At 46.2% G+C, this 17,958-nt stretch overlaps 2 protein-coding genes across 2 annotated transcripts in view; both read right to left on the bottom strand.

Moving 5' to 3' along the window:
* The window catches only part of LOC310744059 (uncharacterized protein), a gene marked incomplete at its 3' end in the record, with an annotated part of 75,206 nt that overhangs the window by 46,360 nt on the left and 10,888 nt on the right, over positions 1-17,958 (bottom strand). Inside the window, exons 6-11 of the mRNA XM_083574802.1 lie at positions 16,919-17,058; positions 13,455-13,645; positions 11,567-11,710; positions 3,744-3,770; positions 1,821-1,895; positions 820-846 (exon numbers count right to left, since the gene is read on the bottom strand). Of these exons, the coding sequence (XP_083430928.1) occupies positions 820-846; positions 1,821-1,895; positions 3,744-3,770; positions 11,567-11,710; positions 13,455-13,645; positions 16,919-17,058 (604 nt within the window). The remainder of the gene's footprint in view (positions 1-819; positions 847-1,820; positions 1,896-3,743; positions 3,771-11,566; positions 11,711-13,454; positions 13,646-16,918; positions 17,059-17,958) is intronic.
* Positions 1-17,958, bottom strand: part of LOC310744058 (uncharacterized protein) — a gene marked incomplete at its 5' end in the record, with an annotated part of 173,477 nt that overhangs the window by 148,501 nt on the left and 7,018 nt on the right. Inside the window, 7 exons of the mRNA XM_083574801.1 lie at positions 820-846; positions 947-1,027; positions 1,821-1,895; positions 3,744-3,770; positions 11,579-11,710; positions 13,455-13,645; positions 16,919-17,062. Of these exons, the coding sequence (XP_083430927.1) occupies positions 820-846; positions 947-1,027; positions 1,821-1,895; positions 3,744-3,770; positions 11,579-11,710; positions 13,455-13,645; positions 16,919-17,062 (677 nt within the window). The remainder of the gene's footprint in view (positions 1-819; positions 847-946; positions 1,028-1,820; positions 1,896-3,743; positions 3,771-11,578; positions 11,711-13,454; positions 13,646-16,918; positions 17,063-17,958) is intronic.

The following is a 17,958-nucleotide window of genomic DNA, read 5'->3' as shown; positions in this document are numbered from 1 at the left end:
AAGGCACCAAGAGATCTCATGTACTGCCTGAGGCGAGGGGCAAGATGGGGCCTTTAGCTCCATTCCATGCATAGAAGCTGACTAGATGGCATATGAATCTTACTTCAAGATGGCTTCTCCAACAGAAGTGTACAGCCAGAGGGCTCTGAAAGACCACCATCTGTATCATCACCTCACTCTGCTTAACAATAAGGCCAACCTTAATTTCTTTCCCCATAAGTTCCCTACTTCCTGGGACCTCTACTCAGCCTTCAGCCTGTCTTCCACATACAGTGGTACCTCGGTTTACGAACTTAATCCGTTCCGGAAGCCCGTTCTTAAACCAAAACAGTTCTTAAACCGAGGCGTGCTTACCCGCTACCGGTGCCCTTCCACCGTTCGGCTTCTGTTCATAGACTGAGGTAAAGTTTGCACACTACTTCTTCTGGTTTTGCGGCGTTCGTAAACCAAATCATTCGTAAACAGGACTGTTCTTCAACCGAGGTATCACTGTATCTCCTTTTGGTTTCAACAGCAAACAAAACCAGACGTTGTTTCCTTCCCTCAGAGAAACCAGACTGCAAGCATCCTGTATCAATGCTCCCCAAGCATTCCAGTCTGGGCAAGCATTGCCAGAGGTTCCACCATAAGCAAGCATAAAACGACACAGCTTAACTGAGTTTAACTCAGTCAATCAGAGGTGCTCAACTGTCACATGCAAAAAGACCGTGCAAATTTGCAGTAAACCTGTAAATGCCACCCAAAGGACTTGTTTGTTCGTTTTAAAAAATTGGGAGGGCAGGACATTGGTTGGGAAAAGGGGTCATACGACCAACTTACATGATCGCCTTGAATGCCAGGGAGACCCTGTCAATCAACAGAGAGAAAGAATAGTGCATGTTACAAAGACTGGACACAATAAGGCAAACCTTTCGAAGACGCTTTCAATTCAGACCCAAATATCTACCATGAGTCCAGGGGAACCAGGGGGACCAGTTCGTCCAGGCCTGCCAGGCAATCCAGGAATCCCATCTTTCCCAGGGAGTCCCTAAATATCAGGGGGAAACAGCAGAGTTGAGATGGAAAGGAGTCTCTTGTGAAAAACGTGTGCTGCTGCTGGAAGCATTTTGAAGGACGCTGTTGAAGGAATGGGTTTCCCATTCTAAAATCTGACACTGCAGTCAGTCTGAAACGGGCCCCAAAATCCAATTTTTCCTTCTCCAAGGGTGCATTAGCTAAAAATCATTAACTTGAGCTCTTGAGCAAATGTATAACAAGAACACAGCTGTATAAACAAAGCTCTCTCCTTTATCAGTCTGTGACGCCTAATGAATGGCCTTGCCAGTTCCAAAGTGGAGCAGGGATGACACATCTGGGTCTTATCTTACATCCTGACCACAATGATGCACAGAGCAGAATAAACTCTTTCTCTGAACCAAACCTCGATGTCATTTGACTCCTTCCTCCCTGTTCTGGGAGCGACGCTCACCCTACCAATCGGTAAAGTCTAATAAGGCTACACTGTTACATTTACAGTTCAATGGCAAAACATCTCAGGGTGGTTCGCAGAACAGAATGCAAGATAAAACACAGCAAATCATTAAATCAAAACAACAAGACAATAACATCCCCTTTCCACAGATCTGTTTAAAAGGCTGTAGGCTATTAATCAGCCCAAAGGCCTGGTTGGAGATAAATGTTTTAAATATATATAATGAAGGCACCAGGTGAAACTCCCTGGGGAGAGGGGAGTATTCCACAAACAGGGAGCCACTACAGAAAAGGCCCGACACTCGTGTGTCCACGTGTTGACACAAAACCCAGCCTGTTCCCTCACTTACCCGCTCTCCTTTTTCCCCCTTGGTGGTGAAACTAAACAGGTCGTAGCCCCCTCCTGTGCGAAGACCCGTGAAGCTCTGGAAAGGAAAGTCAGAAAAGGAGTGTCATTCAAGATGCTGTTTTCCTCCCTGCTCCCCAAGGTCAAGCTATTGGCTTTTTAGAAGTCGATTGCATTTGCAACACAGACTGTATACAACAGGGTGGGGACCCTGGCAGCCCGCCCCCCAGTGTTGTTCAAGCTTATTAATAAGGCAACCAAATCCAGGCAGTTTACCTCCCCGCCGCAGCGGTACCTATTTATCTACTTGCACTGGCATGCTTTCCAACTGCTAGGTAGGCAGGAGCTGGGACAGAGCAACGGAAGCTCACCCCGTTGTGGGGATTCGAACCACTGACCTTCTGATCAGCAAGCCCAAGAGACTCAGTGGTTTAGACTGTTAGTTTCTGTTTCCTCACTGAGCAGCTGCTTGCAGTCACAAGACTGTGTTTACATTCCACAGAGTCCAGATACTGTTGGATTCTCACGGGAAAGGGAGACCGGATGTGCCGTTCACTGGTTTCCTGTTTCTTTGTTCTGTCGTTCCTTTGTGGGAGTTGCTCTCTGCTTCTCACAGAGACAAGATGTATATTTGTATGCTCTCTGCATAGCTTAGGAATAAAGCTTTTCGCAATGTAGCCATACCTGCCTCATCCTTTCGTTTGCAGACACTGGGATTAAACTCTGCTGGGCTCAAGTCAAGATGAGCCGTATCAGCTCAAGGGCCAGAGCTGAATAAACTAACATAGACCACAGCACCACCTGCGTCCAGTATTTAGTATATGGTGTCCTCTCCTGCACTGATACGCCTTCCAGATAATTTGAAAATGCAGGGCTGTAAGTATTGGTGTTTTGCAACTTTGACCTGTTGCAGGACCTTAGCAAAGCATACGCAGAGTTCCAGAAAGCAATCAGTTGCAGGCAGGATGGAAGAAGCAGGAACAAGACGCTGCTACTAGTAACTTGGTTACTTAGAGGTGTTTATTATTTACAGTAGATTCTACAAGTTACTAAAAGGGACGCGGGTGGCGCTGTGGGTTAAACCACAGAGCCTAGGACTTGCCGATCAGAAGCTCCTACCAACCTAGCAGTTCGAAAGCACATCAAAGTGCAAGTACATAAATAGGTACCGCTCCAGCGGGAAGGTAAACGGCGTTTCCGTGCGCTGCTCTGGTTTGCCAGAAGCGGTTTAGTCATGCTGGCCACATGACCCGGAAGCTGTACGCTGGCTCCCTCGGCCAATAAAGCAAGATGAGCGCCGCAACCCCAGAGTCGGCCACAACTGGACCTAATGGTCAGGGGTCCCTTTACCTTTACCTACAAGTTACTATATACATGAACAGATACGGATCTTAACTAGCTCTCTCTTAACAAACAACTCTCAGACTCCACACTGACCAACACACACTCCTGTCAGTAAGGTCATAAATCATCATGCCTGTGTGAGACCTCAACCAATGGCAGAGCTGTTTCCAAGGTCCCATATCTCTAGGCAGATAACTCCTCTTTGCTCAGTCATCCTTGGCTTTCGGCCAATGCTTAATTGACTGTGTGAAGCTGCATAGAATGGCACGTAGTCAAAAAACCCAACAGTAAGTGCTTTGTGAAGATGCCATTGGTCTACATCTCCCATCTTTCCTAACTATTGGCCATGCTGTTTGAGGCTGATAGGAACTGGGGTTTAGCAACATCTGGAGATGCGCAGCTTCTCCATCCCTGCGGCAGAAATCCTAGGTTCTTCTGGAGCTCCATTCTAGAGAGGAATCTCATCCCAATCTCAGCAGACCCAAGCACAGTGCTAACAGAAAGCGCATTGTGCCTATAAGGTCTCTTTTGTGGGCCTTAAAAAGACAAAACTCCTTCCCCAACTTACTAGATCATCACTTACCACATCTCCAGGTGGGCCTTGGTCTCCCTGAGCAAGGAGGAAAAATGAGAAAAGACATAGGTTCATAGAAATGTAAGTATTATAAGCGTAGATATATTGAAGGAACTGAGAACGCTATTTATATACACAACCAGAGCTGTGGGAACATTACTAGCCCAATATTGGAAGGAGATAGGATGCCATCTAAAATAGATTGGCAGACAAAATTATTTGAATATGCTGAGATGGCAAGATTAACAGGAGAAGTTAGAAACCACGAGGACCAAAAATGTAATACAAATATAGACAATATTTAAAAGATCATTGCAAATATTTGAAATCTCTGACAGGCTTTGAATGTCTCCTGCAAAGTGACATAAATTATGGATCTAGATTCGGGTAGGTAGCCGTGTTGGTCTGATGCAGTTGATTACATACACACACACACACACACACACACACACATATATATTTGTCCAGTAGCACCTTAGAGACCAACTAAGTTTGCTCTTGTTATAAGCTTTCGTGTGCATGCACACTTCTTCAGATATATGGATATATTGGACAAGTACAATCTTGTTGTTGTTGTTTAGCTGTTTAGTCGTCTTCGACTCTTCGTGACCCCATGGACCAGAGCATGCCAGGCACTCCTGTCTTCCACTGCCTCCCACAGTTTGGTCAAACTCATGTTCATAGCTTCGAGAACACTGTCCAACCATCTTGTCCTCTGTCATCCCCTTCTCCTTGTGCCCTCGATCTTTCCCAACATCAGGGTCTTTTCCAGGGAGTCTTCTCTTCTCGTGAGGTGACCAAAATCTTAGAGCCTCAGCTTCAGGATCTGTCCTTCCAGTGAGCACTCAGGGCTGATTTCCTTAAGAATGGAATGGTTTGATCTTCTTGCAGTCCATGGGACTCTCAAGAGTCTCCTCCAGCACCAGAATTCAAAAGCATCTATTCTTCGGTGATCAGCCTTCTTTATGGTCCAGCTCTCACTTCCGTACATCACTACTGGGAAAACCATAGCTTGAACTATACAGGCCTTTGTCGGCAAGGTGATGTCTCTGCTTTTTAAGATGTTGTCTAGGTTTGTCATTGCTTTCCTCCCAAGAAGCAGGCGTCTTTTAATTTCGTGATACAATTGTAATACAATCTAGATACTACTTAATATAGGAACCACGTTCGGGTGGAGGGAAGTCTTAGTAATTTACTTTTTTATATAAAGTTACATTATTTCCAATGTTCAAGTATTTATTGATCTATGTATATTTTGGATGGATAATAATAATAATAATAATAATAATAATAATAATAATATTTCTTCCCCAGCCACTCTGGGCGGCTTCCAACAGAAGGCTAAAAATACATTAAAACATCAGTCATTAAAAACTTCCCTAAACAGGGATGCATACCCCAATTTTTTAAAAAATAAAGTTTATATGCAAAAAAATAAATAGATTCATAGAAATGTAGAACTGTAGAGGAAGGAGAAACCACAACCTCCGAGGGAGACTGTTCCACTGCAGAACAGCTCCTACTATCAGGAAGTACTTCCTGATGTTTAGTCATAGGAACCGAGAGCATTTTTATGGGAGGAATTAGTTCTGCGGCATCAGCCTTTCAGAGCAGGTGGCCTGTGGGCAATTCAGTTGAAAGCACAGGCTGTCAGGCCAGGAACAGCTCAATCCAAGCAAGAAGTTGCTCAGAAGGAGGCGCGAGATCTGTCTTATCAGCTTTAAAGGAGCCCATGGGATCCTTTCCCTGACAGCAGCAATACAACCCTTTGCCTAAATGCTTTTCACAATGGAACCTGATTGTTCCCTTCAGCTGGTTTCCAGTTACCATCCTTTAACTGTCTGGGCTTTCCATTGCAGCCTCTTGCATTGCTGAAGAGGCAAGCCACGTTTCCGTTTGAGCAGTACGTAATTTATTGTGCGGAAAAGCTGCTTGCCTCTTCGGCAATTGTGCAGGCTCTGGCTCATTTGAAGTTGTTGTTGTTGCCTAGGGCCCTCGTATTTAAGGGACTGCCTCTCCTGGTCTGCCCCGCAGAGGACCTTAAGGTCCATGAATAACCATAGCTTAGAGGTCCCGGTCCCTAAGGAAGTCAGACTATCCTCCACCAGGGCCAGGGCCAGGGCCTTCTCAGTGATGGCTCTGACCTGGTGGAATGCTCTGTCCCATGAGATCAGGGCCCTGCAGGATTTAACCTCCTTCCGTCGGGCCTGTAAGACAGAGCTATTCCGCCTGGCCTTTAATTTGAATTCAGCCTGATCTTTCATTTCCCTTCTCTTCCCTCCCCTTCCCCTTTTATGAAGATCACCCGCTCTGAGACCCCACAGCTAATTCTCCCCTGGTCCCCTCGCTGGCCCAAGTAGGACTAATTCAGCCAGCTAGCCCTGGCGATTATCTAATGCTTATTAGATGGACTTCCCCTAAACTGATTTCTGAACTTTGAATTTTATCGTTATTGATGTTTCTATACTGTGTTTTATGCTGCTTTTACAATTAAGTGTTTTAAATTTGTTGTTAGCCTGGTTTTTGAACCGGGAAGGGCGGGGTATAAATAAAAAATTATTTATTTATTATTTATTTACGGCATCAGTGAGCACCTGGAAAGGTATTTAGGAGCACTTGTTTCCCCAGATCAGTTTAAGAACAGCTGGGTGATCTCATAACTAATGTTACAGTTACAGTATCCTAAATGTTTCTAGTCCAGAGTCTAAATGCATAATCTACCGTATTGTTCGCTCTATAGGACGCATGTTTCCCCCTCCAAAAATGAAGGGGTAATGTGTGTGCGTCCTATGGAGCGAATGCAGGCTTTCGCTGAAGCCTGGAGAGTGAGAGGGGTTGGAAGCTATCCGCAAGCCTTTGGAGCGCGGCGGGAGTGCCTGCCGGGCTCCGAAGGCTTGCGGATAGCAGCCTGCAGCCCGAAGCCCGGGGAGCGCAGTGCTGCACTCCCTGGGCTTCGGGCAGCTATCCGCAGCGCTTGCCACCGCTCCTGGACCTGTTCTGGGGGCTGGGGTCGGGGGAAGCTCGGGCTTCCCCTGCCGCAGCCCCATGGCTAAAAACAAAGCCATGCGCAGCCTCTCCCGGCTGGAGAGGTTGTGCGTGGCTAAAGAGGAAGCCAAGACAGCCAGCAGGATGGATTCCGCTGGCTGTCTTGGCTTCTTTGCTCTTTGGGGCTGGGGAGGGGGAATAATTTTTTTTCTCTTTATTTCCCCCCCCCCAAAAAAAACCCCTAGGTGCGCTCTATGGTCTGGTGCACCCTATAGAGCGAAAAATATGGTACATTCTGTAAACAGGTTATCTGTTTAGCCTCTGGTGCTTCCATAGAATCATAGAATCATAGAGTTGGAAGAGACCACAAGGGCCATCGAGTCCAACCCCCTGCCAAGCAGGAAACACCACCAGAGCACTCCTGACATATGGTTGTCAAGCCTCTGCTTAAAGACCTCCAAAGAAGGAGACTCCACCACACTCCTTGGCAGCAAATTCCACTGTCGAACAGCTCTTACTGTCAGGAAGTTCTTCCTAATGTTTAGGTGGAATCTTCTTTCTTGTAGTTTGGATCCATTGCTCCGTGTCCGCTTCTCTGGAGCAGCAGAAAACAACCTTTCTCCCTCCTCTGTGTGACATCCTTTTATATATTTGAACATGGCTATCATATCACCCCTTAACCTCCTCTTCTCCAGGCTAAACATGCCCAGCTCCCTTAGCCGTTCCTCATAAGGCATCGTTTCCAGGCCTTTGACCATTTTGGTTGCCCTCCTCTGGACACGTTTCAGTTTGTCAGTGTCCTTCTTGAACTGTGGTGCCCAGAACTGGACACAGTACTCCAGGTGAGGTCTGACCAGAGCAGAATACAGTGGCACTATTACTTCCCTTGATCTAGATGCTATACTCCTATTGATGCAGCCCAGAATTGCATTGGCTATTTTAGCTGCCGCGTCACACTGTTGGCTCATGTCAAGTTTGTGGTCAACCAAGACTCCTAGATCCTTTTCACATGCACTGCTCTCAAGCCAGGTGTCACCCATCTTGTATTTGTGCCTCTCATTTTTTTTGCCCAAGTGCAATACTTTACATTTCTCCCTGTTAAAATTCATCTTGTTTGTTTTGGCCCAGTTCTCTAATCTGTCAAGGTCGTTTTGAAGTGTGATCCTGTCCTCTGGGGTGTTAGCCACCCCTCCCAGTTTGGTGTCATCTGCAAATTTGATAGGATGCCCTTGAGTCCATCATCCAAGTCGTTGATAAAGATGTTGAATAAGACCGGGCCCAAGACAGAACCCTGTGGCCCCCCACTAGTCACTATTCCAAACATTGTGAATCCAGAACAAACAAACAAAAAACACAACCCAAAAAACCCTGATCAGGTAATAATACTTGCCTTCTCTCCTTTCTGAGCCTGCAAACAGAGAACAGCAATTATTTTTGTTGTTGTTATTATTTGGCCTTTATTTTATTCCACCCTTCAGCCAAAAAAGGCTCCCAGAGAGGCTTTCAAGTATTAATGAGAGGACAGACTCTGACTTCAGGTTTGCAGCATAAGAGACGCGACACAAAAGGAAAGGGAACTAGGAGGGAAGAGGAGGAAATCGACCTCAGGAACTAATTCTTGGTTACAGAGATCTGGAATGGAAATATTTGAAGAGAAGCGTTAGACCCCGGACCCAAATTTCCCATCCAATACATTTACGTTACAGCGATTGTTCCACTGGCATAGCAATGATGTATTTCCCCCCCTCCGTATAATTAGGATTGCTCTGCCCACCTCTCCCTCATTTTTTTGGTCTCATGCATTTTAATCCGTAGACAGATGCCTATATCTACACTTTATCGCCATTTCCCAACTTGCTTCGTGCAACTGCATATTTTTCTTTCCAATTTCCCTGCAATTACATCTCGGACAAATCTCCCTCTCTCCGTCCCATTTCTTAGAATATGCCCTATCATCTCCCGAGACAGACGGATGCCAACAACTGAATTGCCTCTTCATCGTAATTGGTATCAGTCTTTGTCCTTCTCCCAGCCTGTCCAATTTCCCTTTCTATTCAACTCCTTTCACCTTTTCTGTTTTTCGCTACCAGTTTTACTGTTGCTCACGCAGTTTTCCATTCTGCCCACGCGGCGCTTAATAAGTGTGTCTTCCTCGTTCCCTTTTTTCAGGGGTCATCTTATTCCCATCCGGGGGGGAAACGACAGATGTAAATAAATATAGAATGATAATTTTTCTTCCCGTCCCATTTCTCATCTCATAAAAACGTCACTTTCACTGTAAAGAACCGGCTTTAAATTTCTGCTCTTGGTGGGTTGGTGTTGCTTTTGAGATATTTCAATCCTGATTTGTGGAGGTGGCTCAATCGACTGGCAAACTCAGAGGAAACTCAAAGCAAAAATTTGCGGGAAAATGGGATGGTTATAGAAGATATGTTCAAAAAGACAATAATAGTTTTGACTCCGTGCTAGCGTTGGAGTGACAAAGGAAGTAAAATGAGGTGGACAACAATTAAGGATTTATTACGTTTTCTGAATGTATTAGAAAATCTATATAGAAAGGTTTATTGTTTTGTGTACATTCAAGTGTAAGATAAACTATATGCGAAGGGACTTGACAGGAAGTCAAAAGTGAAGAATAGATTTTGTAAGATAAAAGGGGGTGAAATATTTATTTTCACTATTATCACTATTTTTGCGTGTGTTTGTGTGGGTGGGTGTTTTATTTCCTCCCAAACATTCCATGCAAGACGGTAAATAACAAATAAACAAAATATTGATGTATGTAATTTTTATTTCTCAATTATGTTTTGTGGTTGCATGATTGTAATGTTTTTTGTAACATAAAATCATTCAATAAAAATTATATATATTTTTTTAAAAAAGATATTTCAATCCTGGCACATGCAAGTCATGCGTGTTTGAGTGCGCTTTAGGGAAAAGGATATTTTTCGGCACATTTGACACAAAGGACGAACTCCCCCCACCATCCCACTGTGGTCCAGGGTGTGATGGCCTGGGATCGGACTCAGAGGCTGAACCTGAGGAATTCCAGCCTGCACAGGAGTCCCTGCCTCCAGAACCAGCTGAGCCGGGGCTGGGGCCTGAGACTGAAGGGTCCTCACCTGTGCTGGATCCTCAGGTGCAGGCACTAGCTGAGTCTGCTCTGGCCCCTGAGGGGATGGAGGACCCATTGGCTGCAGGTGCTCCACTCTCAGCCCCGTCAGAGGAAGCTGAGGTTGCCTCTGGGTCCGGTAACCCTCCAGCCTCTCCTGAGCTGCAGAGGCTCAGGGCAGAGAGGCGGAGGGAACTAAGTTCCCACAGGAGGACTGCTCGCCTCCAGGCCAGGAGAGGCGAGTCACCTGTGGACTGGGGCCGCCCTATGCCTCGGGGCAGATAAAAGCCAGTCAGCCCTAGTCCCAGGTTGCGGGAGCAACGTTCTTGCTAGCCTGTTCCTGCCTGCACCCTGACCTGCTCTTCTGCCAGAGTTCCTGATCCCACCTGACTCCCCGCCCTGGACCCAGGTACAGCTTTGATGGACAGCCTCCATACCACACCATCGACCTCGGACTGGACTCGGACCTCGCCTCTCGGTTAGCCCCCGGGACCAGCACACAGAGCATCACTCAGGTGGTCCGCGGCCAGGGTTGTCTTAAGCATAGGTGGCACCAGTGTGCAAAGATCCTCCTCCGAGGTTGCCCAGTCCCAGGCGCGCAGGAGGGAGGCGGCAGCCGGCCGCCTCAGCGTCTCGCTGGCCTGGTCATCCCTGAACTCGCGGCGCAGAGCTGCCCACAGCAGAAGAGCACTCTGTGGCGCTCCGACCGACAGGCGGACTCTTCCCCGGACTCAACTCTCAGGCCCCGGACTCTTGACCTGGTCCCCTGAGAGCTCAGCGCCCGGGTGCCCCACACCCCTAGCGCCTATGGGTAAGACGGCCCTGGAGAATGCAGATTATGTGTGTTGTGTGTTGTGCAAGGAAGGTGTGTGGGGGATGGGTAACAAGAGGGTGGGCAGGGAAGAGAGGAAGCAATTTAAAAGGAGCGGCTGGATTATTTATGTAGACAAAGATTAAATGTAAAGTATTGGTTGTGTTTAGAATAGATTTACGAAAGGTTTAGAAAACTCACTGATTATAATATTTGTATGAGATTGTATGGGGAAAATACGGAGTAACAGATACGATCTTGTTTAAAATGTATATAGGAAGTGCAGTGTAACCGATGGAAGACAATCAATGAAATTTTATTATTGAGATATTTGTAGAATAAATTTGGAAGAAATTCTTCCAACTTTTCTTCTTCTTTTTCTCCTTATTTTTTCTTTTTTCTTCCTTTTTTCTTTTGTGTTCTTTTTTTAATATGTGTGTGCTTATCTGAAGTGTGTGTGTATGCATGTGTTTGCAATGTTTTGCTTGTATTTTGTAATAATTATGCTAAATAAAATTATAAAATTATAAAAAAGAGAAAAAAAGTAACAAGACGGTGGGCAGGGAAGAGAGGAATTAATTTAAAAGGAGTGGATTAGCAGCACGAAACACAGAGTGAGAGGAAGTGTCAGAGAGAACTAAAATTCATATTGATTTTCAATATATAGATATTGCATCATCATTGCTTCTTTTAACATCTTATTTATTAGAATTCCACAGAATACAACAAAATGCATGCAATGCAGAATAAAGGAAGCAAGAAAAATTCAAATTCAAAACCATGCAGCGTCTAGCACAGTGCATTGCAATTGCTACAACAGGCAGCCAAGCTCCCTGTCATCTCCCCTGAACAATTTTCACGTGGTCTTTGGGTTGGGGGGTGGGGTGGGGTGGAGTGAAGGGACATCCTGCTGTATTGAATCACCGGCTGGCTTACTTTTGAGCACCGTGGGTCACAGGGTCCTTGTGGGGTCTGAACCGTCAGGGGAACTGAAGAGGAACTGGACACGGGTACCGCCCTCTTTGCATCCACAAGCCCTTCCACCTTGTTCATCTCCTTGCTGGAAATCTGAGCACAAAGGACGTTGGGTTAGGCTGGCCAAAGGCAGTTGAGGTAGAACCTCTTCCTTTTATTTTAATATCTTTGTTGGTTTAAAATACAGATACAAACATACAACGAAGGTAAATATTTCAGATTTAAATACAAAAAAGAAAAGAAAAGAAAAGAAAAGGGGGAAAAGAAAAATTTTGTAACAAAGACAAAAAAATGATATAAAGGGGGGGGCCAAAGATTTATATGACATTATATCTATCAAATAATTTTATTTTATTTTTGCAAAAAACTTCCAGTCTTTCTCATTATACTTTTTCTGTTTTCATGGTATTATCACAGTTTTGTTTTATATCCTTTTTCATACATCCCACTATAATGATTGTATCATTTATCTATTATTGGCAGGTATCATTCTAATTCTGCTAAGATGGTATCATTTTTGCAAAATAATCTTATATATTCCTTAAATGTTTTTCCATTCTCCGTATGTTTTCTGGTTTAAAACTCCCCTGACTTTTCCCGTCAGCTTTGCCAGTTGGAAATACTCTATCATAAGTGTCTGCCAATCTGTTGTTGTTGGTCTTGTTTCACTTTTCCAGCTCTTGCTACAAGAATTCTTGCCGCTGTAACTGCCTACGTAAACAGTGGTCTTGTGTTGTTTTTAGCTTCTATTGGTAATATTCCTAATAAAAAAATCTCTGGTCTTTTTTTTAACAGTAAATTTAAATAATTTCTTGAATTCGTTGTAGATATTATTCCAAAATTCACATATTCACAAAATTCACAAATTCACAAAATTCACACAAGGTATAACCTCTTCCACTGGCTACAAGGAAATGGTTCTTTCAAGGCTAATTTCAGCGGGGGCAGAGGGCCTGTTGGTGCCAATGAAGGCCTCTGTGGACACCTGCACACCCCATTGCCAATCCGGGCTTCACAGAGTCTTTTCTTCACCCTCATATCACTGTCCTTTTCTGACAGCAGAATGACGGCTGACTGCAGTTCCTGGCTCCCTGTTCACTCCTCAAGGGACATATTGAGGAAACAGCCCAAATCCACACACTGATTCTGCGCCACCGCCACCCCACACCTGCCAAAAGACCCAAATCCCTCAAGTGCATTTGGGTTTTGACCTTCAAAGCTCTATGCACAATTCAGAGTGTTGGTGCTGACCTTTAAAGCCCTAAACGGCCTCGGTCCAGTATATCTGAAGGAGCATCTCTACCCCCATCGTTCTACCCGGACACTGAGATCCAGCGCTGAGGGCCTTCTGGTGGTTCCCTCACTGCGAGAAGCAAAGCTACAGGGAACCAGGCAGAGAGCCTTCTCGGTGGTGGCACCCGCCCTGTGGAACGCCCTCCCACCAGATGTCAAAGAGAAAAACAACTACCAGACTTTTAGAAGACATCTGAAGGCAGCCCTGTTTAGGGAAGCTTTTAATGTTTAATAGGTTATTGTATTTCAATATTCTGTTGGAAGCTGCCCAGAGTGGCTGGGGAAGCCCAGCCAGAAGGGCAGGGTATAAATAATAAATTATTATTACAGTATTATTATTATTATTATTATTATTATTATTATTGTTGTTGTTGTTCTCATCCCTGAAGAATAAACCACATTTGCCAAATTCCCCCCTTCTACGCAAACAGAAGGTACGTGTTCCCCACCTCCTTTTCGGATCTGGTCAACCTATCATTTAAAAGACCTCCAGAGGAAATGCAAGACGAAGAACTAGATGCTGATAAAGGAAAAAGACCCTCACCCCACTTTCCTGTGGCTTGGCAACAACTTGCTGGGATCCAGAGCAAATGGTTTCTATGAGCTCCTTGAGGATCAGCGGGAGGTCGTCAAAAGTGCCGGCGTAGAAGAGGTTGTTCAAGTTCCGATGCAACAAGACTCTTTTCAGTTCTTCCGGGTCGGCACCCGAAATGCCCACAGCGATCACGCGGATCCCTGGAGAGGGAAGAAATATTATGATGAGTCGCCAGGGGAAGCCTGAGCCCCACTTCTAATTCCTGGATCCAGCCCGGATTCAATTGCTGGAATAGTCAGGCCACCCTGGTAACGGCCCACTAAGTGTGGGTCATTCGGAGAACAAGGGGAGTGGGGCTCTTTGCCAGGGGGCAAGAGTGAGCTAGAAGCTGGAAGAAAGAAGCAGGCTGGGCAGCTAAGAGACAGAGCCATGCCTGATTTCTACTACCGAAATCCAAGGCTGTTGCTACAGGAAAAGCAGGACATTAATGAGGTATCAATGCTGCGGACGGCTCCATCATAGACTCAGGTGGTAAAAAGGTAAAGGTGGTGCTGTGGGTTAAACCACAGAGCCCAGGGCTTGCCGATCAGAAGGTCGGCAGTTCAAATCCTTGTGACGGGGTGAGCTCCCGTTGCTCGTTCCCTGCTCCTGCCAACCTAGCAGTTTGAAAGCACGTCAAAGTGCAAGTAGATAAATAGGTACCACTCCGGCGGGAAGGTAAATGGCGTTTCCATGTGCTACTCTGGTTCGCCAGAAGTGGCTTAGTCATGCTGGCCACATGACCCGGAAGCTTGCTCCCTCGGCAAGTAAAGCGAGATGAGTGCCGCAATCCTGGAGTCTTGCGTGGCTAGACCTAATGCTCAGGGGTCCCTTTACTAAAGCACCCCTGACAGTTAAGTCTAGTAGTGAACAACTCTGGGGTTGCGGCACTCATCTCTCTTTACTGGCCGAGGGAGCCGGCGTTTGTGCGCAGACAGTTTTTCCAGGTCATGTGGCCAGCATGACTAAGCCGCTTGTGGCGAAACCAGAGCAGTGCATGGAAATGCTGTTTACCTTCCCGCCGGAGCGGTACCTATTTATCTACAGTCATACATCATGTTACGTCCGCTTCATGTTACGTTCTTTCAGGATACGTCCCGCGGCGACCCGGAAGTACCAGAAAGGGTTACCTCCGAGTTTTGCTGCTCGTGCAGACGCGAAATGGTGAATCGCAGAAATGGAGAATCACAACCCGCGCAGATGCGGGTTGCATTCTTTTCATGTTGGGAACGGGCCTCCGGAACGGATCCCATTCACAACCAGAGGTACCACTGTACTTGCACTTTTTGGCATGCTTTCAAACTGCTAGGTTGACAGGAGCTGGGCTTGAGCAACGGGAGCTCACTCCGTTGCGGGGATTTGAACTGCTAACCTTCCGATCGGCAAGCCCAAGAGGCTCAGGGGTTCAAACCACAGCGCCACCCGCACCCCAGGCTCAAGTGGTATACATGTGTAAATAAGCCCTATATCACAGAGACGCCACAGTCTTCCCTATGTGGTGTAGTGTGGTGTAGTGGTTAAGAGCGGTAGTCTCGTAATCTGGGGAACCGGGTTCGTGTCTCCGCTCCTCCACATGCAGCTGCTGGGTGACCTTGGGCCAGTCACACTTCTTTGAAGTCTCTCAGCCCCACTCACCTCACAGAGTGTTTGTTGTGGGGGAGGAAGGGAAAGGAGATTGTTAGCCGCTTTGAGACTCCTGAAGGGGAGTGAAAGGCGGGATATCAAGTCCAAACTCCTCTTCTTCTTCTTCTATGCCTCATTCGGAAGGGAACACAATCCCTGGGTAACCACCCCTGGAATGTCGCACTGCTTGGAGATTGGGGTGATGTGCGACAATACTTATTGAATTGTAACCAAGGAATTTGTCCACCTTAAATGTACACATTACAAAACCTCCTTGAAGGACCCATGGACAAGGTATAGGGAACTTGTATTGATAGTGGGATCACCAGAGACAGTAGCTCAGTAGCAGAGCAACCACTTTGCATGCTAAAAGTTCCAGATTCAGCCCTGCGGTATCTCCGGGCAAAGCTATAATAGTTTCAAAGTTTGTTTAAAAACATCAAGCTTTCAAAATACTTTTTTAAAAATTGTAGGTTTGATTTGAGGTGAAACCAGAGTATTTTCGCCGAAGAACTGATGCTTTTGAATTATGGTGCTGGAGACTCTTGAGAGTCCCATGGATTGCAAGATCAAACCTATCCATTCTTAAGGAAATCAGCCCTGAGTGCTAACTGGAAGGACAGATCCTGAAGCTGAGGCTCCAAGACTTTGGCCACCTCATGAGGAGAGAAGACTCCCTGGAAAAGACCCTGATGTTGGGAAAGATGGAGGGCACAAGGAGAAGGGGATGACAGAGGACGAGATGGTTGGACAGTGTTCTCGAAGCTACCAGCATGAGTTTGACCAAACTGCGGGAGGCCATGGAAGACAGGAGTGCCTGGCGTGCTCTGGTCCATGGGGTCACAAAGAGTCGGACACAACTGAACGACTAAACAACAACAAAAGGTTTTATTTTTCTCCTCTTTTTAAAAAAATTGTAAATCAGTCTACACCAGGGTTTCCCAAATGTAGGTCTCCAGCTATTTTGGGACTACCACTCCCATCATCCCTAGCTAGGAGGCTCAGTGGTTGGGGATGATGGGAACTGTAGTCCCAAAACAGCTGGAGACACGTTTGGGAAACCTTGGTCTACACTGACTGGCAATGGCTCTCCAGGGATTCAGGCACGGGACAATCCCAGCCTTACCTGAAGATGACAGGGATCAAATTTAGGACCAAATTTACACGCCAAGCAGATACTCAAGAGCTTCACGCACTGAGCTAAGGCGCTTCATCTTCCAGCTGGGGAAGACTCCGCTTATGGGAAGCCCAGAGCATAGCTGTCAACTTACAGATTTGAAAATAAGGGACCAGCAGCCTCGAAAATAAGGGATCAGCAGCCAAAATAAGGGATTTTCTGTACACAGGTATCTTCAACTTCTGAGCCCCTCCGAGCCAAAGGCAGAAAACCCAGCCAGCAGCCAAACGAAGCCTCAAGCGGTGGTTCCCACAGCGCAGCAACCCGGCAAAGGGGATGCAGCAAGGAAAACCACCGTCACATTTCTGCTGGGAAGCGCTGAGCAAAGGCGAGTCCCAGGCAACGCAGCCGATTTGATCGGCACAAGGCATGCAAGCTCCACCCCCTAGTCGTTCTTAGACTCCTTATTGGGTGAGCAATGCAGCCAAGCAACACAGTTGGAGCCTCCCTCCTCCCTGGCCGGCAGGGAGGGAGGGAGAGGAGCTGCTTCCTTTGAAACCCGGGAAATTTAAGGGGCATCATCAATAAGGGACAGCAGTGGGACACAGCGCTGGGATAAGGGACTTTCCCGCCAAATAAGGGACAGTTGACAGCTATGGCCCAGAGTCCAGATCTCTCAGATCCACAGCTTTACCTATAAGGTGGGCCACTTTGGCTGGGGGCACAACATCGTCCTGAGATGGCCCATCCGTCAGCAGCACCAGGATGCGGGACACAGAGGGTCTCATCCCCTTGAAAGCTTGGAATATCTCTTTCAAGACATAGCCGATGGCCCTACCTGAGAGAAAGCACAGAAAACGGGGGAGAGAGTGTTACAGTGACATGGAAGCAAGCATATATCCCTGTCTGTGGGGACTTGAGAGGGTGCAAGAACGTGTGCAGAGTCCCTGAAGCCCTGTTTAATTTTCTAAGAGACCTGCTCTTTCTCTAGAAATGTGCCAAGTCCCCATTTCTTTTCCTGTTTGGAAGCAAGAGAAGGCCGCAGCCTCCCAGGGTTTATTTTCAAAATGAAATACAATGTCTAAACTTTGCGCGGCATTTTGAAAGACGCTTTGCAGGCACCAACAAGCAGCTGATTGGCAGTGCCTGCAAAGCCCCTTTTGGCTCAGCCACAGTTTTACCTGCCCCACATCAGATATGAGGGCAGTCATAGGGCAAGTGGGTGTGGCCAAAATGGATTGGTGGGACTGTTTAGGCCCGAGGTCCCCTGTTGGTGATATAACGCTCAGGAGCAGAAGAGCAAGGAGAAAGGGCTACTTAACCCTTTCCCTTTTTTCTACTCAAAACTGATTTTCCCGAGGAGGAAGATACCAGCTCACTAAATATGTTCTCCTTCAAGGAGAAAAAACAGTTCAGAGGGGGCAATTTTGGTGGTGGTATTGGTGGTAGGAGAAAGGGTCAAGCAACCTCTCCAATCAATTTTTGTTTTTCCTCTGGACCAGGATTAGACATTAGAGGTTGCTTAGAGTAATGATCTAATAATAATAATAATAATAATAATAATAATAATAATAATAATAATTTTTATTTATACCCCGCCCTCCCCAGCCAAGGCCAGGCTCAGGGTGACTAACAAGCAATAATAAAAACAAGTTGAATGAATACAACTTAAAAACAAGATTAAAATACAACATTAAAATATTGAAACAATAAAATAATAAAATGCAGCCTCAT

The sequence above is a fragment of the Podarcis filfolensis genome (assembly GCF_964270895.1).
Source record: "Podarcis filfolensis genome assembly, chromosome: 10".
Lineage (NCBI taxonomy): Eukaryota > Metazoa > Chordata > Lepidosauria > Squamata > Lacertidae > Podarcis > Podarcis filfolensis.
The sequence above is the reverse complement of the archived record's forward strand: the minus strand, read 5'-3'. Positions and strand labels throughout refer to the sequence as shown.